Genomic DNA, 23,822 nt, shown 5'->3' with positions numbered 1-23,822 from the left:
GCCTCGGGACCGGTCGCCGTACGCCGGAGAACCAACACCATCACGCGGAGACGGGCGGGCGGGCCAGAACTTCTTACGAGTAACTAACGATTCTCCGGGTTCGTTCTCAGTCTAGGTACTCCGTACTCATTTCCCTTTCTCGGAGAAAAGACAAAGAAAGTTTCCATGACACTATCATCTTTCCCAAAGCCAAAATTGACTCGATTTGGATATCATCGACGTACCGTACAAAGCAAGAGTCCTTGACCCTGACCCTGAACCTGGACACCTGGCCTGGCCCAGCTGACCCTTTGACTTCCCCAAAATACAAACACCGACGATCACCAAACACCAACACCTAACAACTCCAAGCTAAAGTTTAATGATGAACCCCGGACCATACCAAATAATCTAGGAAGCAGCTAATCGAGTAACTCGACCTCTAAGTTACCAACAACACAGAAAATGGACACAAAATACAAAAAAAAAAAAATCAAACCCACCCCTCCATCCTCGCCGCATAGATCCCCACCAGCAAGGTAATCGTGTAGAGCACATCGACGCGCTCCTCGCCCACCCCGACGGCGGCCAGCACCCGCCGCCGCAGCTGGTCCTGCTGCTCCCCGCGCAGGACCTTGATCCCCTTGTGCGAGAGCCCGGCCAGCCAGGGCCGCCGGGGGCTGCGCCGGGCGGAATCACCTGAGTTTGGATCGACGGGGCTAGTACTTGTGGTACTAGTGGTGCTACCCCGAATGCCGAGGAGGAAACTTGCCGGGTCGTGGTTTTTTGGCTCAACGCTGTCACATTCTTCGTCGTCGTTGTCGTCGTCGTCGGGGGTGGTGGACGCCGAAGACCGATGGGTCCGCGTTGTTGCCGATGATCTTGGCGGGGGGGTTTTGTGTTTGGGTTTTTTCTTGGCGAGTTCGAGGGTGAGTTTTTGAGTGGTTCTTGGAGAGGAGGAGGATGAGGGGAGGAGTTGGAAGATGTAGCCTCCGCGGGAGGTGCGGGAGGCGAGGAGGGTGAGTTGGAGTTGGGGGAGGTAGATTGCGTTGTTATTGTTGCTGCTGTTGTTGGGGGGTGATTTTGTTGTTGGTGATGTTGATGATGATGTTGATGAGGGGGAGGATGCGGGTTTGTGGTCGGTGGAGCTGCCGCTGCTGCTGCTGCTGCTAGTCGCGGCGCTAGTGGTTTTGTTGCTGCTGCAGTTGTTGGTGTATATCACTCCTACTACCGGGCTGTCGGTGCTGGGACTTTGGCTGCATGATGCAGGCAGATTCTGGTAGGCGTCGCTTTGGACGACGTACAGGTCCTGGCTGTGTACTTTGCTGGGACAGCCGGGGATCGACTTGCCGAGGCTGGAGGGGCGGTAGATCTCGAGAATGGGAAGCGCGCGCGAGGCGGAGAGGAGCTGTTGGATCTGGAGCAGGAGGCGCGAGGTGAAGCGGAAGCACGAGGTCGATTTGGGCGGTGGGTGCGCGAAGGGGAAGACCTGGGATGGCGATTTGGTGGTCTTCGCTGTGGTAGGCCTGCTGGTTGGAGCTGCGTTAGAGATGTGGTTTTAGGTAAGTGGTTAAGGTTGCAATATGCAGTATATCCTCCGTACCTGGATTGGCTGGAGACGGTACTCTCCGTGTCGCTATCAGTGACGCTCATGGTTGTTTAGGGCGGTTGATGCCGGTGTCACTGCCAGTGTCACTTGTGAGTGTTGATAATCAAACTAAGTCTTCAGGAGCAGCTGGGAGACTTTAAAGACTTTAAAGTCCACGATCATCCACGTCGCTGTCGCTGTCGCTGTCATCGTATTCGTACCTTCAGCCCTGCTCCGCACGGTCATTGCGCGGTCGGGGCTGTTTGACCGACTGTAGTCGCAAATCCTGCGACTATCTCTGCAATGCTTCTTTTTTCTTTCTTTTTTTTTTCCATATTTCTCCTAACGCCTAGTGCAGCTGATTTGACTGGTGCGACTGGTGCAAGTGGTACAACTGGGCCAGCCAAGAACGGGATTCTTTTTTTGGGGGCTACTCTTAGTCTCTCTTACGTACGTAACGGAGGTCAAACGGGGGGTTCCAGCGGCCGAGAAGGACTCGACTGAACACTAAAACACTTTAGCTCCGCTGGGCTGAATCGGAGATCGTAAGCCCCGCTGCCGGACTGACCTTTTTGGTATCGGGATACGGATACGACCGAGCCCGTTGCCTGCTCCGTTCCGTGGATTCTTGGGATTTTCTTGGTTGTCAGGAACGGTTCTCTCCCAAAAGATACGAGTACGATCAATTACTGATCCCTAGGTTCTTTGACCCTGAACAACGGAACTGCGACAAATCAAGAGTGGGGTATCATTCTTTCCTTCATCTAATCCTACACATCTCCCAACAACCGTCAACAACATCTAGTAAGCAGCGACAGCATAAGCAATGTAAGCACAACCGAGCCCGTGGTTGAACACCGCCCCCTGAATCCTGCTGCTTCCCGCGGGAGTCGGAACTCCCCCCCGGAGTCTCTCCCAATCTTCCATCTCCTCTACATTGACCCCTCGGCTGCGAGCAAGGGCGCCGAGTCGCTCACACGCGGCGTTTGCGGCGAGGCGTATTTCTTCTGGGAGCTCAGTCCACTCTTTTAGAGGCCAACCGGCCGATCCACTGTCTCTATTCTTGTAACAAAGATCCATCTGAATCGACAACCTCTTCAACTCTGGTAGAAAGGTTCTCGATGCGAATGCCTCCTCCCACTCCTTCCAGCGATCACTCTGCGTCAGCATCGCCGGCCCGCGCAGGCGCAACGTCGTTAGAGTCCGCGGGAACAGCCTGTATAAGGCGTGTAGGTGGGACTCATCACGGAACACCTCCCCGACCGAGAGTTGCAATGTCCTCAGGTTTTCCATCTGTGGTAAAAACTGCACAAACATCTTCTCGTTGGTTTGCTGAAACTCGCAACAACCGTTCGTGGAGCTGAGGTGCAGCGCGGAGGTGTTCCGGACAACATGCGGCAGGGCCAGGGTCATGCGGGCAAAAGTGCACATAGCATCGTTCTCGACGATCTCCAGCGTTTGAAGGTTGACCTCGTGCTGCGTCGGTGGTGCGTTGTCTGGGTCGAGCTCGTTGAAGTTTGGCCCTCCGTATTTCGCGTCCAACCAGGCCATGGCTAACAGAGGAAGGAAGACAATCTCAACCTTCCTCTCTTCAGGAGTGCCCTTGTGTACCGTAATATATTCCGACTCGGCCTCCCCACGGGCAATAGCCTCCTTGTGTCTATCTTGCAGCTCCTGATTGTCTGGACCCTCGAAACGGAGGCCGCTGGTGTAGTCGAGGATCAGATGAGAGACGCGTCCCTGGCGGATGAATGGGGTTTGAGTGATAGTTCCGGAAGCGGAGCTGATGAGCAGTCACGAGAGGGGCCGGTGAGGGGGGATGTGCCTGTCATTCAGCTCTTCGTTATACCCTGTATGTATCTCAAGGTTGCGAATCAGGAGAAAGTGAAGGCCCAGGAGGGCCCATTCTGTGTCAGAGGGAGTATCGTTTTGAATGATGAGGGTGTCGGTGTCTCGTGGGTTCAGAGGGAGCTGCAAAGAAAGCTTTTGACGGTGATCGGGCTTGGACTCTTCGTGGGGCCCTTGTAGGTGACGCGGTAGCCATGTTTCGGAGTCTGAGCGGGCGAAGCAGCGTCGCGACCCCTGGGAGGGGAAGTCGGCTGGCGAGGCGTGGTAGAGGATGCTAGAAGAAGGGTAAGTAAAGATTGTTTGATGAGGTAAAATGTGTCATGAACTGTACCATTGTGCCAATCCTTGAAGTTGAAAAGAAGAAGAGGTTGATTCACTGTTGTCACTCCTGTCACACATCTTCGTATCCTTGCATCCCATCCCCGCATTCCCTGGCCGGAATATCAGCCGGGGTTGTTTATCCGTTCCTGGCGCTCGTGTTGAGATAGGTCAAGAAAAAAGAGACAAAGTAAATCTCGAAAGCAAACGACAGGCATTTGTCTGCACATTTGTTTATTTTCCAGTAAGCCTTCAGTGGTTCCAGTAGCTGTTGAGAAGAGGTTCGAAAGACGTTTGGATGTGTTCTTGTAAGCGATCGCTTCTAATGCCATTCGATGGCCAGAACGGAAACTTGTATGAGAATCAACAAAAGTGGAATGCTTCTAAGATACCTGGTACTGGTTCTCAGCCTAGTGTGTGTAGATCTTCTGTCTTGGTGGCTGTCGTTGTATGGCCGGTGGGGACTGGGAAGTGCTCAACTGTGTTGAAGAGAGCGCAAAACATAAGAGCTCCAGCCTCCACGCACGGCCGACCAGTTCTACCTGTGTCTTTTCTTCCTCCACGGATAAAAGCTTCTGTCAACCGCAGCCCGATCCACCTAGCAAATGTGTGTTGTTTACATGCGGGAAACCTCCAGAAATTGAGATTGTTCTGTCGGACAACGCAAAACCCGGTCCAAACTCCGCAAAGCCCGAGCCAGCCACGCCCACGCAAGCTAAATCCTTCCGACACCACAACCAGCCATCATTTCACTCAATCATATTCCTAGATCGCAATTGAAGGAGTCCTAGACATTTCAAACACTGCATCTGCTTACAATGGTCCCACCCTTGCAGGAGAAGCTTTTCTTCATTTTCTGCTCATGTCGGAATCATAAGGTTTGAGCATGTCGTCATGGATTACTGGTGTTGTCAGCTATAAAGGCACCGACATCTTCTGCTACCCCATCCCTCTTTCCCCTTAACTTTTCCCTCATCACCAAAAACCATCTCTCTGGCAGACAGGACGCACCGACAGAATGAGCACCTCAACCCCCAGCTTTGCAATCGCCCAGGCCGTAGGCCTAACCGGCGCCGCCTGGCTATCCGGTAAGTTACACCGACCCCCCTACTCCCCCCCCAGTGTCACAACCAGACCACTAATCCCGGACCCCCTTCCACAAAAACAGGCAACATCTTCTCCCTAAGCCTCATGGGAGTCCCCCCGCTGATCGAAGCCCACCACACGGAGAAGATTCCTCTCTCGACCGTCGTCAAGCAGTGGCGCACCATCTACACGTACGGCGCGCAGCGCGCCCCGCTCATCGCCCTCAGCACCGCCTCCACCTTCCTGTACCTGGCCTGGAGCGTGCGCGAGAGCACCCCGCTGAGCCTGATCACCGCGCGCCACAGCTCCAAGGTCTATGGCCTCGCGGCGGGGTTGACGCTGGGGATCGTGCCGTTCACCCTCCTGGTGATGAAAAAGACCAACGATCGGCTGTCGCAGTGGGCCAAGGTCAAGACCGAGGCGGAGTGGACCCCCGAGGCGGACGCGGAGGTCGAAGGCCTGCTATGGAAGTGGACCTGGCTGAATGCCGCCCGGTCGGTGCTGCCGTTGCTCGGTGGGTTGGTGGGGTTGGGGGTGTTTGCGTGATTTTGCGATGTCGAAGTATATATATACTGGGATTGGGAAATGGTTTAATCCTGTACATTAATGTCGGAGTTAATGGAGTTGGGAGTCACGAGTTTTATTGCTCGGACAGAATTGTGGTAGCTTTTTTGGCCGGTGGACGGATCTGATAAGCTTCACGATAAGGTGTAGCTCATCGGGTGTCCGATAAGCTTCGATGCCTGGGTGCCTTGTCGGTCTTTGTTTACTCCGTACCTGTCTGTAATTGGAAGACATTTGGGTCAATTTATTTGATCTATTCAAACACATAGTCAACTCAAACTACTTCGTTTTGCTGGTCGAGATACATAGCGTTGTATAAGTGGAGGGTCCGTAGAACCTGAACCGCCCAGCAAAGTGACTCATCCATCTAGATAAATCTGGAGATATAATGCAGGCTGACTCATTATATATCCTCTTGCAACCACTCCCACTCTTCTGTAAAAAATAAAGAGGATAATTTGAAGAATAGCATTGCTCCAAGTGATACCAAGCAAATCTTCACAATACACACCCAGTCCCGTTTCCTACCACCCCATCACCGCAACATGAACCAAGCAACCTCACCACCAACCATGCCAAACTCCACCACAACCATCACCCTCACCCCAATCAATCTCCACGAACCCACCGACTACGCCGCCCTCCAACACCAGCGCACAATCTGCGGCTGGGACCAAACCGACGAAGCCCTCCTCGCCTGGCGCGCCAAACAAGACGCGGGCCTCAAATCCTTCTTCTGGATCGACATCGTCCCCCCTTCCGTCTGCACCTCCGCCTCTACCTCCACCTCCACCACCAGCAGCGACAATAGCAACTTCAGCAGCAGCAGCAGCCGCCAGGATACTGCGGTGGCACCAATCCACGCAGGCCACATCTCCCTCGACGCCTACGCCCACCCGCCAGACCCGGACCTGGCCACCGCCGACGGCACCAACCTCACCATCCAGTCGTTCTTCATCCTCCCGGCGCACCGGGAGGGCGGGCTGGGCCGGCGCGCGATGGCGCTGGTCGAGGAGCGGGCGCGCTGCGACCCGCGCTGCCGGTACGTGACCCTCAACGCCGTCAGCAAAGCGTACTACGCGGACCCCGGGCGGCGGCGCTGGATCGAGCGCATCCGCGGCGAGGGCGGCCTGCCGGTCGCGGAGTGGTATGAGAGGATGGAGTATGTGCGGTGGAAGACGGAGCCGCGGTATACGGACTGGACGCCGGAGGGGGAGGAGGTGGTTCTCGAGGCGGATTTTATGAGGAAGTTGGTGGTGGGCGTGGGGCTGGGGTAGATGGTGGGCTCTGGGTTGGGTTTAGTGTGCTGTGCTGTGCTGTGTATATGGGGTTTGGGGGATGGAGGTAGGATGGCTTGTATATACAAAGGGTTGCTAGATGTTGATAGGGATGTACTGTATATATGTGAACAGGTATCTGGTTATATTGATATCACATGGGTGAGTGCTGGATTGAGCTCTTGCTGGGTCTGTCTTCACTGAGATATGTTGGGCCTTCACCTTCAAGGCTTTTGATGCTGGGTGCGGTTGTTTGTGTTTTGAGTGTAGTGAGCAGAAACACAGTAGGCTACGTGATTAGACGCTTATCTTTGATTGGCTGTTTAATTACTCTTGAATCTCGATGGTCAATCTATCAACTCAGGGCCGGTGACGTACACATTTGTGAGGCTATTTGGTAACAGCATACTAAAGCTGGTGAAAGTAACACACAAAGATTCTGCTACCTCAACCACAAAGTCTCAGGTGAAGTGAAGTCTCGCTTAAGTGGGTCTTTACTCTGTCGATGACTTCTCCCCACCTGGAGGAACACACCCTCACCTTTACTTCCTGTCTTCTCCATCGATGGGACAACGCGACCTTGCAACCAAAGTGCAGATTGCAGATCGTTCGCTCACTTGATTGCACACGCTACTCTCTATCATCGCACCATGTCAACTCTCATCGAGCAGCATCCTCTGGGATACTTGAACGAGTACTGCGGTGGTCAACTGATCGGCACTGCGGTTTCGTTCATTGTCTTGGAGCTTGTCTTCGCGGGGGTCCGGTTCTGGGCCCATAAGAGACAGAGAAGAAACTGGGGTGTGGATGACTGGCTCATGGTTCCAGCCCTTCTGGCCAATCTGTGTGTTTGCATCACAGGAATAGGCAAGTATGCCGTTTTCTATCCGGGCTGATCACTGTAAATTTTATGATCTCACTTCTGTTGACGTTTTCTCTCTTGGAAATAAGAGGCTGATTGAGTCGAGATTCCGTGATATCTAACGCGTTGCGCAGTGATGATCCCTGTTGCCGGCGTTGGGTATCACATCGACAAGATCTTGACGGAAGCGCCATGGAAACTCGTTCAGTTCCAGAGAGGCATCTTCGCTGGGATCTGGGTCTGGGGCTTGGCGATAGCTCTGCCCAAGCTGGCAATCCTCGCTTTCTACCTTCGCTTCTTCAAGTCTCGGAACGAACGAACTGTCACCTACGTCCTCATGGCTATCATCGCGTCGACCTATGTTGCCATTTCTTTGGCTCACACTTTTGCATGCATACCCGTGGGATATCAGTTGAACCCATTCAAGCCGGCAACAGGTCAGTGTTTCGATACAAAGGCATTCTATCGTTGGATGTCCTTCCCCAATATCGTCACGGACGTTGTCATGCTGGTCCTGCCTCTCCCCATGGTCTATCGGTTGCACACCTCGTGCCACCAGAAGATCGGGCTCGGGATCATATTTGCGACTGGCGGAATGTAAGTACATATTCCCTTGTTATGCCTTTGCAGCATCGTACAGTTGGTGCTTACCGTTGACTCGGGGGCTAATCTGCCATTCAAACTTCGCTTTCTTAGAGGCCTTATTACCTCCTGCTGCCGGTTTGCGATTTTTTACAGCGACACAGAACGTCGGGACGATACTTGGAAGGCGTCGTCTCTGCACATGTGGACTGAGATTGAGCCCGGGGTGTACTTCCTCGCTGCGTGCATGCCGTCCTTTCCACCCCTGATCCAGCTTCTCTGGACTCGGTTCGTCAGGTCCAAGAGAGGTTCAAGTCAGACGTATCCCTCCGGCAACAACAAAATCGCCCTCTACACCATCGGAGGAAGTGCCCGGCTCCAGGATTCTGTCCCTCTTACCCCGTCCAACACACATGAGGATTTCCCTCCCTTGAGCGACGATGAAGAGGCAGCCCGTAAGCCTGCGATCCCGGACTACGACGATGGTGGGTTCCGGCATAGTGTCGCGTACGCTAATCTAGCCGGCATCGAAGCCGCTCGGACTGGGAGTCCACGTACTCTTAGAGAAATATGGCCTCCCAGGAGGATTCGTATCAGGGAGACCTTTAGTGTTCGACATGACGGGTTTGGCACGCTGGACAGTACCTGAAATGTCTCGGAGGGCTCCAGTCTGAACTATCGCGGAATCTAGCTGAAAAGTAAGAAGTGTGGGAGGGGAGAAGTGAATTATCAGAAGGGGGATTCAAAAACTGATGTGGCAATCAGTGTATCTTCATGTATTTACACTTGAAGGTTGTGATTCAGATGATGTAACTTACATCAGAGCAGACAAATGATGACTTGTTCATGCGTGACTGGGATACCTGGTCGTTGCATGAAATGATTCAAAGCACTTTTCAGTAAGAGGAAACTTCATCCTACTGGGCTGCCCTGCTGCCTGAGGCCCCATCCACTTGTTCCCTACGAGGCAACCACCATAACCATCCGTCATCCTCCGTGATTCATCCATCAACTCGAAAAGACGCTTCCTTTTCTCCTTCGACCACTGTCTCCTTCGACCACTGTCACAATATTGCCCGGCACTTGACCGATCCTGCGGGCTTCCATTGCATGGCTCACATTTGATCACCAGGTGCGGTGCTGCTTACAGGAGAATCGAGCCCCTGGCCGAAGACTTCGAATTTCAGAACACGGCCATGACTCCTCTCATACCTGACGATCTTCTTTTCGAACCCCCTCTTCCATCCACCAAAGCTTGTCAAATCAACACCTTCGAGTCGGATGTCTCGTCTCGCATGGCAACTCGTACACTACCGTTGTGTAGTGTTCAATCCGTTCATGACCTGGTTGAACTCAAAATACGTACAGTACTTCCTATTAACGCCGCCACGCCATCGGCTGAACAACCGAACACCCAGGCACCTGCATAGAGACAGTGCGGCTATTGAGTGTGGAGTATGACAGCTCTCACGGGCACTCCCGAAAAGGGTAGATATCGGCAGGGGTTCATGCACCGTGTCCTCGGATCGGTGCAGTGGCGGCATCCCTTGCGGGATCCAGACCCTGGCTGAACACTTGCAAAGAACACCAGCGTCAGACATTCCAGATTTGGTCAGGGGTAAACCATCCAAATCACTCGCAAAAGGCTAAGTCGATGATCATGGCAGAATCATTGACTTGTTTGAATAGGTCAGATCGGGATCGATGGCCTCGAACATGGGACCTGTCAAATATGCCAGGGGAATGCGAGCATCGAGGAGTTCATCCCTGCAAGAGCATGGACTCTGCATCTGGAGGACCAATGCACATCCCCCTACCCTCCACTACAATGGCAGATCATGATCACTGCTCCTGGTCATGAGCACACGATAGCCTTCGCTAATTCACGCAGAGTAGACCCATCATACCTACATGTCACAGTTGAGCCCAACCCGAGCTACCTCATGGAAAGAAACGTATAAAGTCGCCGTCAAATCCACAACAACCATCTCTTTCTCATCAGCATCAAGTCAGCTTCTCCTTCCACTCCTTTCTACCAACCTCAATCGCTCACCTCAAATTCCAACTCTTCAAGATGAAGACCTCCGCTCTTTTGTCTCTCCTCGCCGCTGCTGGCATGGTTGCTGCCGCTCCTCTGAATAGTATGTAAACCGCCGTACCACCACCACATATCTTCTAGGACTGAGAAACTGACGGTTTTGAAGACATCCCCGCCATCCCTGGCGCCCTTGCCGATGGCGTCAAGACCCCCGACACCCACAGCAGCATTCCCGACACCCACAGCAGCGTTCCTGACACCCACGCCAGCCTTCCCGACACCCACAGCAGCGTCCCCGACGGGGCACAAATCGTCAACCCCCCAGCGGCCAAGGTCCCTGCCGCCAATGTCCCCGCGGCCAAGGTCCCCGAAGTCGGTCATGCCGCAAGCCGCCGTGGCGCGCCCGTCAACATCGGCGGCGTGTCCGGCGACCATGACATCGACGGCGACAACAACATGATCGCCTACCCTCCCGCCCAAAAGCATGCTCCCGCCCCAGCCCCGGCTCCTGCTCCTGCTCCTGCTCCTGCTCCTGCTCCTGCTCCTGCTCCCGCCCCGGCACCGGCTCCGGCTCCGGCCCCCGCTCCGGCTCCCGCGCCTGCTCCCGCGCCTGCTCCCGCTTCGCACCCTGCCCCTGCCGCTCCCGCCCCCGCCCCAGCCAGCGAGCTCGACCTCCACCACGACGCCGCGCAGGAGAAGGACCACAGCAGCAACTTCAACGTCTACGAAAACCATAACTCCGGCGTCAACGAGCATGAGCACCACGTGGACGACTACGATTACTCCTCCTACGACAACACCAGCAAGGGGGCCTCCGGGTCAACGCAGGACCACGCCGCCGGGCAGGTCAACAACAACTTCCACGTCGAGAACAACTAAGCTTGCCCCAACGGTCTGAAACTGGGACCTCTTCAAGTGGTAGATTATCTTGTTCTTGAGTACTATAGTTGTATTACTTAGTGTTTAATCACCTTTCCTTCGTTTTGACCGCGGGGAAAGGGAAAGGGTGGAGATATTTATGCTGGAGATACTTTTTTTCCTTATACTCTTGAAAATACCATTTTCATTTCTTCATTATTCTTGATACTGAATTGGGGAGTAGTGGAGTGAGTGTAGGTATTCATGGTGTGAGAATGTAGCTTGATTACACACTATCTCCAGATCCAAGTGCGCTGTACAGCACAACAAAGCAAAAGTACAAGTATGTCCTTAAATCTCCAAACATCGGGGTATGAGTAAGTATGTACAAGAACAGAAACAGAAAGAGAGAGTAAGGAGTGTCTCGAGACAAGGAAAAGAAGACATGATCGGCGAAAGCCAACCCCAAACACCTACCTACGTGACAACCACCCTTTGGCGCACACGGATCCGATTCCTGGGAACATCCGCCGACCCACCCAGACCCGCCGCCTTGGCCGCATACCGACTCTTCCACCCGCACCGGCCCAGCGCCAACGTCTCCAGGGTCTCGGTGCGGCCACCCCAGAGCTTTCCGCGCGACGACGATGCTGATGAGTCAGAGGAGGAGGTGGCGCCGCGCTGCACGGGCGGGATCCAGAAGTGGGTGACGGCGGCGCCGAGGATCATGCACACGCTGAACAGGATCAGGATCCAGCCGTGGCGGATGGTCGGGCCGTCGCCCTCGCCGGTGCCGAAGTTGTAGTACGCTGAGAACACCTGGACGAGGATGGAGCCGAGCTTGCCGGCGCCGGCGCTGATGCCGTGGCAGGTGGCGCGGTAGCGCGTCGGGAAGATCTCGGCGGGGATGATGTACGTGGTTGCGTTGGGGCCTGTGGGTTTGGTTATTAGCGTGGTGGGTTTGCATTTGGGACGAGTGGTGGGTTCATGTTGTTGGGGAAATGGAAGAGTGGGTGGCTGGGAAGATGGAATGAAGACCGAGTCCTACCGAAGTTGAAGAAGGTTTGGCCGATGATGTAGAGGGTTATGGCGGAGGCTCCTTCTTGGTGCACGGTGATGTACATGGTGCCGAGGGCGATGAAAAGCGCGGCCAGCGCGAGGAACATGTATTTCTGTAAGGCAGTGCGGTCGAGCTTGTGAATCAGCATGATGAGAAGGATCCCACCGAGGAAACTGCCGCTGTTGAGAATAACGAGTGCGTGGGTGGAGCTGGCGAGGAGCATGTTGTAAACACTGGCACCGGGGCGGTCGTCGGTTTTCCAGTAAGGGGCGGAGGAATCGAGATGGAGGGAGCCCCAGGTTTTGGCCAGGAACTGCGGACTAGAGAGACTGATCCCGTAGAAGCTGAAATCCAGGAAGAACCAGGCAAGACTGGTGGCAGCGAGAGTACGCCAGTTGCCTTCAATCCAGAAATACTGGCGGATATCCCGGCGAGTCAGGTGCCAGTGGGAGTTCAGAGTGGCAGGTTGCAGGATCTCGACCTGGGAGGGAGAGCGCTGAGTTTCATGATCATCGTCGTCTTCTTCGTCATTCTCCCCAGCGGTGATCGTCGTGAGTGAGATGCCGGGAACTGAAAAGTTGTGCCAGCTTGCAGAGTCCCCGCCGAATGGAGAAGAGCCAGTCAATGTGGATGGGGAGCTGGCGTGGAAGTCGTCGAACAAAGTGGTGGCATCGAACTCAGCCTGAACAGGGTCGTCATCGATCTCGAGCACGAAACGAGGAGACTCCGGGATTACGAAACGAAACAAGGTCGCAATGGCGCCCGGGATGACTCCGATGCCGATAACCCAGCGCCACATGATGTCGACCGTGCGAGTGAGATCCGCGGTGCCTTGCTTGCGACTGATAGTGATAATTATGATGGCGATGATGTTCCCGGCAATCTGTCCAAGAGGCTGCATGAAGAAAACCGAAGCCATCATGCGTGCGCGGTGCTTGGTCGGCGCAAACCTGCCCGCCTGTTAGTATGGTCGCACGCAGTAGGCAGAGCTGATATAACAGTGAGAACACATACTCAGACGTAATGACCGCGCTCAGTGGATAGTCGGCTCCTACCCCAATCCCAACAATGATTCGCCACCATAGCAACCATGCGTAGACGCTCATGCTGCCGTTCTCGCCCCGGGAGGCCATCACGACCCCCAGGGTGGATGTGATCATCAGAATCAGCTCCAGCCCGTACATCTTTTTCCGTCCGTAACGATCTGCCAAGTACCCAAATAAAACCTGCCCAAAGAGTGTGCCGGCAAGTGTAGCAATATTAATGCAGGTGACATGCATAGACGATAGTTGGTCACGCCAGTAGACATAGGAGATCATCGGGAAGGCCATGTTGCTTGCAAAGAGCTGGAACAAATGCCATTAGTGACAATTTACCCTGGGGTATCGAAAGAAGAGACATACTGTGTAGCCGTCGAGGAAGAAGCCGACACCGGCGACAAAGACGACGATCCATTGGAATGCTTGTCGATCGATGGTCTCATAAACCTGGCGCATCCGAACCTGACGATCCTGTTCGCAAGTAGAGATTCTAGGTCAGCCTCAAGACTTCTTCTCGTAACTGCATTTGAAGCTATACCTGTTCATGATCAAAGTCTTGCGCGCGGTCGGTTTTGTACCACCGCTTGCCCATGGCGATCGATCTGTTGCTGTAGAAGCTGTATCGAATATTAAAAAGATAGAGATATGAGCTACGATTAGCCAAATGACATAATGAGGCAGTAAGAGCCTAATGCAAAGAGATCTTGCAGGATCGCGGCCCCCAAAGCAGGGGACTGAGGTAGATGAAGAAAGAATCTGACGAGATGTACCTCAAGGGAAGCGATGGCAAAACAGCAAAGATGAGGGGAAACGGAGGAAACCGAAGCTAATGAGAGTGGAAACAATTTACAGGATGCGCTAATTGGATTGGAGGAGTTTGGTGGCGTGGTCGATGGAAGGCCAGGTGAATGGAGGTAAGAAAAGGTCCACAGGCACGCACTACCAGGTACGTAGTCAAGGTTAGTATAATCCATGGTCAAGTTCAGGCCCCGTCGTCTGATGGTGACGAGGTCAGTGGGTGAGTGGGTGAGTGTGTGAGTGGGTGAATGGGGTGAAGGGGAATAGGTTGTGGGTGCCTGAGGTCTGGGGGCGTCTTAGTGTATGCCGCCGCGGGTATAGATTATTACCTAGATTAGAATTTAGTGAAACTGGCGGGTGCTTGGACCAATTCACATTCCCTTAACCCCACGTGCCGCAATTCTGGGGATTGAGAGGTGCGTTTACGACCCACTCCCGGTAAGAAGTCACTCGACTAACTTCCCTTCAATTCCTGTCTCATCACTTCTTCTACTCATACAATCTACTTTCTACCACGTGGGGGATTCTCCGAGTCATGTTCCATGGGGATTCAAAGTTAGGTAGGCAAAAAAGACCAAAAAAAAGGATCGCTTTCTCTAACGACTGTTGACACGGGTATAAAAATGATAGATGAAATGTCGTGGCAAATGAACAAAACGAAAGACCAGGGGACTAGTCTAGTGCGACCTGGATACGAAACAAAAGAGATCCTTCGACCCACATTATGAGCCTAGCAGCGACTTTATACAGTGGGACACACGTGGTGGCCACCGTCGCCCGAGGCAATCCTCCCCTTTCCTCCTTCTCGAATTATGCAATCGCAAGGCTATCGTCCCCTCTCTTCTTTTCAATTGATGTGGTCGCTCAGAAACTGACAGAACGCTATTCGATCTAGTCCGGGTCATTGGTCAGCCTACCGAGAGGATTCGAACATGCACCACAAGGGAGCATACCTGTATCATCCAGGAACTGGATCTGTAGCGTCTTCATTTGGGTTAGGATATCAAAATTAGGTTGGAGCTGGATTACCACAGGCCTCCCTGGCTTCTTGCCGGGATTAAAACTGTCAATGCAGTTCACTGGGAGAGATTAGCCGGTCAGATCCTGCCGTGGCCGACCGGCCGACCGGTCGGCCGGAGTCCCAGCTCACCTGGTACTTTCACGTAGCGCTTCAAGTCTTTCCGCTGGGAGTTGGCAAAAAATAGCATGACTTGCTTGCCATTGGGTCCGCGGAGGATACGGAGGTTCTGACTGATGCACTCCTCTCCACGGCCTTTCGACTTGGCTTCTGCCATTCCGGCAAGAAAGACCAATTTGGATGCTAGGATGATCTCCTGAAATTGAACACAGTCTGAAGGCTCAGCCGTCAGTAACAAATTTCCCTCTAGCGGATACCCGCTGTGCGCACCTCTTTCTTCTTCGAATTGGTATGACAGTTGGGTGGTAAACACGGTCTGTGCGGATTGTACGGTCTGCTCTTCCATAAAAGAGATTCGTAGCGAGGGTTCATTGGGACGTTTAGGATGTTCTAAGTGTGGGACGGGAATTTTCGACTCGTTAACTAGAATGAGAGGAAAGTGTAAGCCGGTCTGTAGCCGATATGCCACGGAGGGGTACAGACAGGTATGAATTAATGGGGTTTGCTGGCCAGGGCCACCTCCGAGCTCTAGGCATCTGAGGCTTCCAGTGGTATCCTTGCGTACGTCGATGTAGGTATAACGGAGCTTGAACAGTTTGTTACTCCGCACGAAAGTACTGCCATGAAGTCAATGGAAGGAAGAACACACAGGCAAAAGTAGGGGCCCACCCACATGGTGACGGTATTGTTGAGCGGGATGTGGATGACTTCCTCGTGTAGCGAGTAGCACGAGGCTTCTCTCGATCGCGAGCCTACAGAGGAAGCCGTTCTGCTGAGGGGATACGAAGTGAAAGGCGAGGTGCCCGGGCTGATCTGGCCGGACGATTGGGTTGATGAGGACAGAGTACTTTCTCGCCGGGAAAGTGGAAGAGGCCAATCTTCGGAACCGTGTTGAAGGCCGGACAGCCCCATTGCAGAGGGGTTGCAAAGAACCGACAGATATCTCTTCCTCACAGTGATAGACGCGACGGTCCACTGATTGAGGTGCTGCAAGAGGCACTATGTTACCGAGAGGAGGACGATCATGCGGATCCCCAGAGGCGGACTGACGTACGGGGAAGGGCGCTGATTTTCACCATCTCGAATGCTCTAGTGAATGGAATGAGTCGTGAGAAGCGCCTCGACGCATGGCCAGCGATTCGATCACACAGTCATCCGGATGGCCTGGTGTGAGTGGATTCACCTACAGTATTAATCGGACCCAGAAACATAACCCGCTCCGCCCAGCGACCGATAAGAATGCGTCTCAAAAGTGCCAGTACATGGGATTTAGTGGATGCCAAGGAGCGTTTCTTCCCGGGGACCCAGAGGCGGGGGATAACCTGTCAACGTGCGCAAACAAGTGGCTGCCAGCAAAAGCTTGGAGGGGGAGTTGGGTGGGTGGAGCCCGGATGGGGAAAGGGAATCGTGTCTGGACCCATCCGGGCAGTTAAGGTAGTCTGAGTCCCTCGTGGTGAAGGCGCACTCCCGTTCACGCTACAAGATTGGACCTCGGAACCAGGTGCTGAATTCTCAGCCAATGTTTGGATAGTTAGATCATCTTCCATGCATTGCATCATGGTGGAAGGAGTGAGTGAGGTCCTAGTTATCCTGTTTGCGCCGTATTCTTTTAACCCTGTTCGTAGGTCCCGGGTCATAGTGCCGGTTCTCCAAATCGGAGGTGTTGACTTGCCCACGTTCATCAAGCACCACCACCAGCAGTGAAGGGTTAGTTAGCGCTGGAGCATAACTCTTTCGTGCAGTGACCTGCATTGGATCGTGGGTCTGTCAATCAATCGTTAATCAATCGCCCACTCTGCACGGGAACAATCATGGCCCGTCCGAATTCCTGTTGGGTCCATCGAATCGAACGGCCATAGAATGATCGAAAGGCGACATTTGCAGGCTGGGATCAGCGGGCTTACTCAGCCAGTGTCCCCGTGCCGAGTCCCTCTCCCATGGCATAGTTCAAGTTCCATGGGTGGCCCGAATTTTGCTTCACGTTCGCCTCTAGCCAAAGAGAACCCAAAACAGTGGGATGGGAAGGAAAATCGTATTATTAAGTCTATGTACCTCTATCTGCAACACTCACTCCAGGAGCAAGGCATCCTTGAATAGCAGAATATAAAATCGAACAATCGAAAGAAAACATATGCAAAGGCACCAACACCGGCTAGGAAGTATAAAAAAGGTGTGAAAATGTCCGAGGATGGGAGATTTGCGATAATCAATGAAGAGATTGCGGTATATATGTGACAGTACAGCGGTCACGCGACGCTGACTTCACTTCGCAGCCGGTGGACGGTGTGGTATTGGTAAGGCGACCATTCCAGGGAGCAGTTGGATTTGTGGGTATAGAGCGGGCAATTGCCGAGAATCGAAAACAATATATAACCTAGAATGCGGCCCAGTGGATGGGACACTGGAAGTCAAGTTAGCATATCCGGCCGAGAGTTTGTGACGCCGATTTGCGGGACTCGGCTGCTTGATACGGGTGCGCATAGCCGGTGATGGGACGCTTGCCACTGAACTTACTTTTTGTGTTTATCAAAGAGGCAACGACGACAGGGTTGAGCCGGATACGACATATGACTGGCAGGGAAATACAAGCAGTGCTCTTGTGCAGGTTGCGAAAAGGACGGCCACGACACAACGATGGCGACTTCGGCTGTCGCATGCAACCAATGTGAGCTCCAGTCGACAAGTCGCGGCTGCGCCGGTCCGTAGAGCAGTCTGCTTTCAAGCCTTTCGATATCGATACCTGCGGACGATCCGTCGGCCTTTATGAGCTGCAATGCGGCACCAGAGCATAGCTTGGACGGAGCGGGGCCCAAGGCGCGCACCACTGCTTCACCAAGCCGGTTCACACCAACGCTGAACAATATCTCTTATCCAGACCTTCCTGTCTTACTCGGGGGTAGCCTATTGACGAGGCTTCTGCGCGATAATTCGGTAGCTCGTCGACACTAATCGCATTTTGTCCATCTTCACGAACGCCTCGCCATCGAGACATAGGCGATTGATCAGGGTCTTGAAATGTTTGGGCAGCATGTGGGCCTTGACGAGGCCTAGGATAAGCTGGCGCATTGAACGGAAGTAGAAGTCAACCTTGTCGATGAGCGGGGCTTGCAAGCCTCCAACACTGGCGTTGTCAGAGCGCAGGACTTTGAAGCCGGCATCTGTGAGGGCTTTCTCGAGGCTCTCGGGCGTGGGAGTACCGACGGCGCCGATGAGAGGCTTCACGCGACTCATGAGTTCGGCGTGTTCGGAGTTGGAGGGGTCATAGTCAGGCAGGCTGACCCAATCGAGGCAGGAGAATTTGGCGCCGGGCTTGAGAACGCGGTAGATCTCGCGGAAGAGAGTGGGGAGGTCTTTGCACAAACTCAGGGCCTGGATCTGGTAAAAAGCGTCGAAGCTGGCATCTTCAAAGGGGAGGGGCAGGCTGTTGAAATCCTGGACGACAAAGGAATTGGAGCTGAAGCCAAGCTCCTCGTTGTAGGAGCGTGCCTGAGCAATCTGGTTGGGGTCGATGTTGAGGCCGGTGACTTGCGCGCCCGAGTATTGCGTCATGTGGGCGGCCACCCGCCCGCGCCCGCAGCCCAAATCCAGCACTTTATCGCCCGGCGACAAGCCGATATCCTGCGCAATTGACTCTTCATACAACAGCTGGTTCTCCAGCACAGTCGCCTTTTTGCTCATGTACGGCGGAATATACATCTTCTCCACGTCGCCTAACGCACAGAGGTGGTTGAGAACGCCATAGTAAGCCTTGAGACAATCGCCAACCTTTTCCTGATAGTTCGGTCCCAGCGTCTCGACCATCTGCTTCTCATCCGACCAGTCCAGGTTGTAGATGACGTAGGAAGCCATAAAGTCATCGACCTGCTTGGGTGTCAAATTGTGAAGGTATCGGAAGGACTTCCAGAATGTCTTCCATCTCTTAGGCGAGGCCGAATTTTCGAGGTCGGGCAGGCTGTCGTGCGCCGCCAGCTTCTGTTTTTCGTTGGCGACGGCATCCAAGGAGGAGCTGCTCTCCGAGCTCCGTCCGGATTCGCGCGATGCCAAGACGGTTTGCGTTTCCATTATATATACTCAACGATGAAGTCACGACTGGGAGTCCAACAGTTCACAGCTGCCAAAATCACCTGCGCGTAATCTTCACTCTAGGATTGAGTCTCTGGTAAAGAAGGACCAGGGACAATAAGGATTTGGGGGGGAAACGAGACGAAGAGGGGGGGGAGGTTTAAGAGGAGTTCAAATAGAACGGTAAGAGACGGCGGTTAGAGCTACTGTCCAAACGATACCATGCCAATTGTGCAGTTCGTCTTGCAAATGGAAGAGAGCGGGGCTAGGCTTAATTTATAAGCATTGCAACAGCGTGTAATTGAAAATTTTCCAAAAGGCGCCCTGTGACGGGTATCTTCTTTTCGAACAACGGCACTGGCCGGCGCCGGCACCGAAGGGGGGGCAATCCTAATAAGACGGATGGATTTGCCAGATTTGCCAGGTTTGCCAGGTGACTTGCCATGGATACTAGTTGGCGATGGTCAATGTGGATTGCAGTGGTCTTGTCACCAGATCTGGCAACCAGAGTCGGAAGTCTCGGAAGCTGAGGGTGAGGGTCGAAAAGGGTCGAAAGGGTCGAAGAGAGACCAAAGAAGCAGCACGGGAGGAGACGGCAAGACGACGAACCGGAAATGGACAGACAGCGCTCTGGATTCAATGATGAATTTTACGAACTATGGGCTTAACCACCACTCAGATTACAGGACGAATGACTTGCATCCTTGGTGGTCGCTGACCGACTATCTTAGTCTCTAGCTATCTACTTACGACATTTACAGACCAGGTAGCTGTCAGCCCCTCTTCCCAACCGCCAGGGTACTTTAGGGCTGGCTATAAGTTAGTATAAGTACATGTATGATGTCGGAGGTGTGCATTAGTTAGGGTCAAACTACTTCCTTCAAGAGCCTAGTCGGGACTTGCTTATGGGATCGGGCCACTAAATTCAAGCTCCCACCCCGGTCCTTGGTATGAGTCAAAGGGTCTCATTAATTACTCAGTTGTTAGTGCCATTGTCTAGGGCCTTTCTATCACCTCACAGACCTCTTCTTTCCCCTCTTGATCGTCTCGAGTTCTCCTCCCCGAAGAAGTTTGTCGATACTCGAGGTGGACGGAGTACTTGTCCGCTGCTGTCGTCGTCACGGACAATTGATGACGAGGGCTTAGTCACATAGTCAAAACATCGAATATCAAAATATTAACTTCCACCGGCACGTTGTTGTCGACTGATTAGCCGGCTACTGGACTAGCTACCTAGGTAGTTAGTTACTGCTCATGAAACCTTGACTAACCTGAAAGATTCTCAGAATTTTTGTGTGCTGTGGTCAGCAATAATGGTCGGCCAGCTGCGGCATTCGAGGCCCGGACCCAGAGCGTCCATTCGGAACTCCTGCAGCGCCAAGCCGTGTAGTGGTCCTTCCTTCAGCATGAGCTGACCAAGCGTCGTGCCAATTCAATTCAGTCTTGGCGGTCGATGCTTGATCTGTTTGACTGAAGTACTTCTGTCTTCGGAATCGGATGTTGCACAGGCGATCTATCTCCAACAACATCCGCTCTTATACCATTGCTGTGACTGCAGAAGACAGCACTAGCAGCTCCCCCTCTGCACACAAGAAATCTGTTTCAATAGTCCGGGAAGAAATATGGAACGGGACCCTCTTCGGATTTGTGGGTAATGACTAGTTTGCCCTGTAGGGAACCATTGGCTCCGAGATTGGAGGTGATGAGCTGAAAATTTTCAAACTTTCACTTAGGAGGGGGTTTGATAATCCATCCCATTCATGATTCATCCCTTCAACCCCTGCCGCGGCTCTGACGGCTCTCGCGTCTCTCGATCAGGCAATTCACCGCGTCTCTCCTTCGGACTTGTAAGCCGAACAATCCGCCGCCCCACTCGCGTGCTCATTTCCCGTATTTCCGCTTCCACCCATCATCTGGTTGTACTGTACCCTCGACCTGACTCGCCATCACACCAATCTCAAGTTAACGATATACCTTCGGTTTCCCGACTCATCTCCATTTTAGGATTTGCTTGACAGACTGAGCCATTTTTTTTGTTCTACACATAGCTTTGTTATGGATCTATGGGTTCGGCTTTAGGGATCATTCTCGTTCCATCGCCATCTCTCAACCGTTGCTCGGATCTCTTCGGAGTCTCGGACGGAGATTATGCTGGGCGAGCGACGCTGCGAAAAAGAAAAAAAAAAAAAGATTCTGCTGTCGATCGTCAACATCCGCCCTCTCGCGACAGATGCTATGAAAGCTCACCACCATGTCATCCACCATGCTTAGTGTCTCCTGCGGCGGAGGGCCGGCTGTTCTCGCTCGCTTACCTCTGCGCGCCTGGGGCCTCGTTGTAGTTTCCTTGTCCAGCATGGATTGACGGCTGATGGTCAGATTGACAGTCTACGCATTGACTGTTTGTTTTTACACTATAGCGCTGTCTCCGTTGTTGATCAGCATGGTAGCGACGTGACGTGGCTGGCCGTGTTGCACACAGATCCTTGCGCCTGCAGGGCACGGGACGGCACCTGTAAGAGGGGGTGGTGGTGGTGGTTCGATCCTGGCTATTGCGCTGGTATCTGATTGGGATTGAACTTGAAGCCGTTACCATCATTTTCGGCATGAATCCACATCCATCACGGTGCGCATTAATAATGCTACCCATCAGTTTATCACACGATGAGTTGGTCTCCACTTTGGTCGGCCTGCAGCCCGCCCATTGCAATCCAGTGCTGCTTCCTGAGTGGTCCGTTGCCTTACTATACCTCTGGTCCAAATCTCCTGGTGGAGTTTCCTTCTTCGCTCGTGGGATCTCTTCATCCATTTTTTTGGGATTGATTGATTGTGTTTTTTTGCATTTCTTGTGACAAGGTAGGGAAAGGATTGAGAAAAAAATATCTTTTTTCTAGTCTGCACGTGACCGACCGGTCTCTTGACCCATTGCCCGTGTTCGAAACATCGCTTGACATCCGTCTTATCCCGGGCAAGAAGCTCAACACCAACAATGGAGGGGTTTTTTACACGAACACACAACCTACAGCATCGAGAAACGTCCAAATAAGCTTACATTTAAAGCTCAGTGCATCCGAACCATCGGCGGCAGCTCTAACCTCCAGTTGGGATGACCAGCGCCTGTTCCCGGGTCCACTTTATTAGGCAGCCAGATATCACTCCAGGTCCCCTTCATCGCATGCACCGGTTGGGTGTGTGTCTAGGGTCTTTTCCCGGGTCGGGTTGAGTGGCAAGACGAGCTCCCCCCCTTCACCCCTCCTTCTTCATGCTTACGTTCGGGTCTCTCCAATCATCAAGCACCGTCGGGTCTCGGGTGGTGATGGGGACCCGTCGTTCATAGGTTAGGTTAGGCTGTGGCTCTGGCGGAAGGGAGGGAGGAGGAGGAGGAGGAGGAGGGAGAACAGCTGATCCCGTCCAGCGAGGAGGGTCTCCAACACGGTCCACCGGTGTACATGACAAGCGGGTCAGATACGGTGCACGGGCAGGTACAGTACCTCGGGGTCGAGTGGCCGGCAGCAGGCGGCTGGGTTGGGGCTGTTCATGCCCTTGGCTGAGTTTGCTTGGTGTAGTCAGTCCTCCAATAGGCACTGACAGGGAGGAGGACCGTAGTCGATGAGAGACGCCCAGCAACCCGCACATCCGTTCAATGCTAGACCCTGATCCTCCGGACATAGTTCTGGAAGTAGGATGGATTGGCCACATCTTGTATCGTATCTGGCCAAGAATGAAGACCCAGTGTCCTGCATGGCCGACGCATGTACATGAACCCGGCGGAGGAGAGTGGAGAGTGCAAGGAAAGTTTCATCAAGCATGACGGGTGCAGGCTAGAAGTCTCTGAGTAAGATCGACCTCTGAAGGAACAGGCGAAGTAGACACCCACTCGTACGCAGCATGCATTTCCCGCCCACTGTCTGTTCTAGTGGTTTGGGTCTCAATCCCAGCACAGTGGCACATCTCATTTCGTCGGCCCAGAGCTAGCCTGCCTGTCCTTCCTAAGTACTGTATTGTAGTTACTTCCGTCTATTCCGAGGGGCGCCCTTCCTCTCTGCACTGGCAGCGCCAGTAATGGAAGCCCGGGGCCTAAATCCACGCATAAATCTTTCCCTTTCTCCCCCTTCCTTCCCTCTCTTTATCTCTTTATTAAGTTCGTTCTTCACATCCCCAATCGAGACCGATGTCTCCCCAACCTGAATCAGACAAGAAACATCTCACCTCCATCCGAGCTTCCCCTCCCATCTACTCCCTGTAGATTCACGTGCATCTTCTCCCTATCCACAAGTTCTACTCAACCTACAACGTCCACGAGGTACTATACCCAACCCGACAAACCACCATCTCCCCCGCCATCGACTCCAACAGTCACCTGTCCTGTCTTCCGAGTATCTCATCACCTCCTATCATCCAGCATAACACCATAGCCATATCCTCGAGTGTATCCCCGCATGCAAGCTCCAATCAGATTTCCAATCTTTGACCATCACCATCACTGGCCCCGTATCCGGAGACCCCAATCACTCTCCCCTACACAAAGAAGAACAGACACTACTATATTGGAGATAACTCGACGATCGTGGGACATCTTGTTCGCGAATACCTCATAAACCACCTTGTTCGTTCATACTCCCGTTTGTGTGAACCAGCGCCACAAAAAAACAGGCATCAAGCAGGTTCTAAGGTATCTCCCAGTGGGGTCGCGGTATGAACCGGAACACACGGCATCTGCAGCGAAA

General features: G+C 53.3%; 12 protein-coding genes across 12 annotated transcripts; 5 read left to right on the top strand and 7 right to left on the bottom strand.

Moving 5' to 3' along the window:
- Window positions 1–102: 102 nt before the first annotated feature.
- BO72DRAFT_443406 (uncharacterized protein) lies at window positions 103–1,956 on the bottom strand. The gene is made up of 2 exons (XM_040943562.1): window positions 1,583–1,956; window positions 103–1,505 (listed from the first exon to the last, which is right to left on the bottom strand). The coding sequence occupies exons 1-2, from the start codon at window positions 1,630–1,632 to the stop codon at window positions 473–475; spliced, it is 1,083 nt and encodes a 360-aa protein (XP_040806554.1). The 5' UTR covers window positions 1,633–1,956; the 3' UTR covers window positions 103–472.
- Window positions 1,957–2,254: 298 nt separating this feature from the next.
- BO72DRAFT_523341 (uncharacterized protein) lies at window positions 2,255–3,814 on the bottom strand (the record flags this gene model as incomplete). The annotated part of the gene is made up of 3 exons (XM_040949777.1): window positions 2,255–3,350; window positions 3,417–3,689; window positions 3,747–3,814. The coding sequence occupies 3 exons, from the start codon at window positions 3,812–3,814 to the stop codon at window positions 2,369–2,371; spliced, it is 1,323 nt and encodes a 440-aa protein (XP_040806553.1). The 3' UTR covers window positions 2,255–2,368.
- Window positions 3,815–3,933: 119 nt separating this feature from the next.
- Window positions 3,934–4,713, top strand: BO72DRAFT_1355 (uncharacterized protein). Its single transcript, XM_040939133.1, has one exon. The coding sequence runs from the start codon at window positions 4,032–4,034 to the stop codon at window positions 4,500–4,502; it is 471 nt and encodes a 156-aa protein (XP_040806552.1). The 5' UTR covers window positions 3,934–4,031; the 3' UTR covers window positions 4,503–4,713.
- Window positions 4,292–5,497, top strand: BO72DRAFT_443404 (DUF1772 domain-containing protein). The gene is made up of 2 exons (XM_040943561.1): window positions 4,292–4,821; window positions 4,902–5,497. Exons 1-2 carry the CDS (start codon window positions 4,752–4,754, stop codon window positions 5,363–5,365), a joined length of 534 nt encoding a protein of 177 aa, XP_040806551.1. The 5' UTR covers window positions 4,292–4,751; the 3' UTR covers window positions 5,366–5,497.
- A 458-nt stretch (window positions 5,498–5,955) lies between these two features.
- Window positions 5,956–6,660, top strand: BO72DRAFT_464391 (GNAT family N-acetyltransferase; the record flags this gene model as incomplete). The annotated part of the gene is made up of 1 exon (XM_040946636.1): window positions 5,956–6,660. One exon carries the CDS (start codon window positions 5,956–5,958, stop codon window positions 6,658–6,660), a length of 705 nt encoding a protein of 234 aa, XP_040806550.1.
- Window positions 6,661–7,310: 650 nt separating this feature from the next.
- On the top strand, window positions 7,311–8,753 carry BO72DRAFT_491029 (uncharacterized protein; the record flags this gene model as incomplete). Its single annotated transcript, XM_040948162.1, has 3 exons — window positions 7,311–7,506; window positions 7,657–8,119; window positions 8,219–8,753. 3 exons carry the CDS (start codon window positions 7,311–7,313, stop codon window positions 8,751–8,753), a joined length of 1,194 nt encoding a protein of 397 aa, XP_040806549.1.
- Window positions 8,754–10,178: 1,425 nt separating this feature from the next.
- On the top strand, window positions 10,179–11,021 carry BO72DRAFT_454270 (uncharacterized protein; the record flags this gene model as incomplete). The annotated part of the gene is made up of 2 exons (XM_040946176.1): window positions 10,179–10,245; window positions 10,309–11,021. The coding sequence occupies 2 exons, from the start codon at window positions 10,179–10,181 to the stop codon at window positions 11,019–11,021; spliced, it is 780 nt and encodes a 259-aa protein (XP_040806548.1).
- Window positions 11,022–11,270: 249 nt separating this feature from the next.
- BO72DRAFT_443403 (phosphate transporter) lies at window positions 11,271–14,139 on the bottom strand. The gene is made up of 5 exons (XM_040943560.1): window positions 13,639–14,139; window positions 13,464–13,571; window positions 13,075–13,406; window positions 12,049–13,010; window positions 11,271–11,932 (listed from the first exon to the last, which is right to left on the bottom strand). Exons 1-5 carry the CDS (start codon window positions 13,690–13,692, stop codon window positions 11,478–11,480), a joined length of 1,911 nt encoding a protein of 636 aa, XP_040806547.1. The 5' UTR covers window positions 13,693–14,139; the 3' UTR covers window positions 11,271–11,477.
- A 606-nt stretch (window positions 14,140–14,745) lies between these two features.
- Window positions 14,746–15,948, bottom strand: BO72DRAFT_366819 (uncharacterized protein; the record flags this gene model as incomplete). The annotated part of the gene is made up of 6 exons (XM_040940806.1): window positions 14,746–14,789; window positions 14,852–14,977; window positions 15,049–15,249; window positions 15,307–15,459; window positions 15,520–15,653; window positions 15,710–15,948. The coding sequence occupies 6 exons, from the start codon at window positions 15,946–15,948 to the stop codon at window positions 14,746–14,748; spliced, it is 897 nt and encodes a 298-aa protein (XP_040806546.1).
- Window positions 15,949–17,814: 1,866 nt separating this feature from the next.
- BO72DRAFT_1283 (class I SAM-dependent methyltransferase) lies at window positions 17,815–19,299 on the bottom strand. The gene has a single exon (XM_040939067.1). The coding sequence runs from the start codon at window positions 19,096–19,098 to the stop codon at window positions 17,938–17,940; it is 1,161 nt and encodes a 386-aa protein (XP_040806545.1). The 5' UTR covers window positions 19,099–19,299; the 3' UTR covers window positions 17,815–17,937.
- A 1,961-nt stretch (window positions 19,300–21,260) lies between these two features.
- On the bottom strand, window positions 21,261–22,123 carry BO72DRAFT_1271 (uncharacterized protein). Its single transcript, XM_040939059.1, has one exon. The coding sequence runs from the start codon at window positions 21,902–21,904 to the stop codon at window positions 21,407–21,409; it is 498 nt and encodes a 165-aa protein (XP_040806544.1). The 5' UTR covers window positions 21,905–22,123; the 3' UTR covers window positions 21,261–21,406.
- Window positions 22,123–22,966, bottom strand: BO72DRAFT_1274 (uncharacterized protein). Its single transcript, XM_040939061.1, has one exon. The coding sequence runs from the start codon at window positions 22,792–22,794 to the stop codon at window positions 22,342–22,344; it is 453 nt and encodes a 150-aa protein (XP_040806543.1). The 5' UTR covers window positions 22,795–22,966; the 3' UTR covers window positions 22,123–22,341.
- Between the last annotated feature and the right edge of the window lie 856 nt (window positions 22,967–23,822).

Source organism: Aspergillus fijiensis (assembly GCF_003184825.1).
Source record: "Aspergillus fijiensis CBS 313.89 unplaced genomic scaffold BO72scaffold_1, whole genome shotgun sequence".
NCBI lineage: Eukaryota > Fungi > Ascomycota > Eurotiomycetes > Eurotiales > Aspergillaceae > Aspergillus > Aspergillus fijiensis.
The sequence above is the reverse complement of the archived record's forward strand: the minus strand, read 5'-3'. Positions and strand labels throughout refer to the sequence as shown.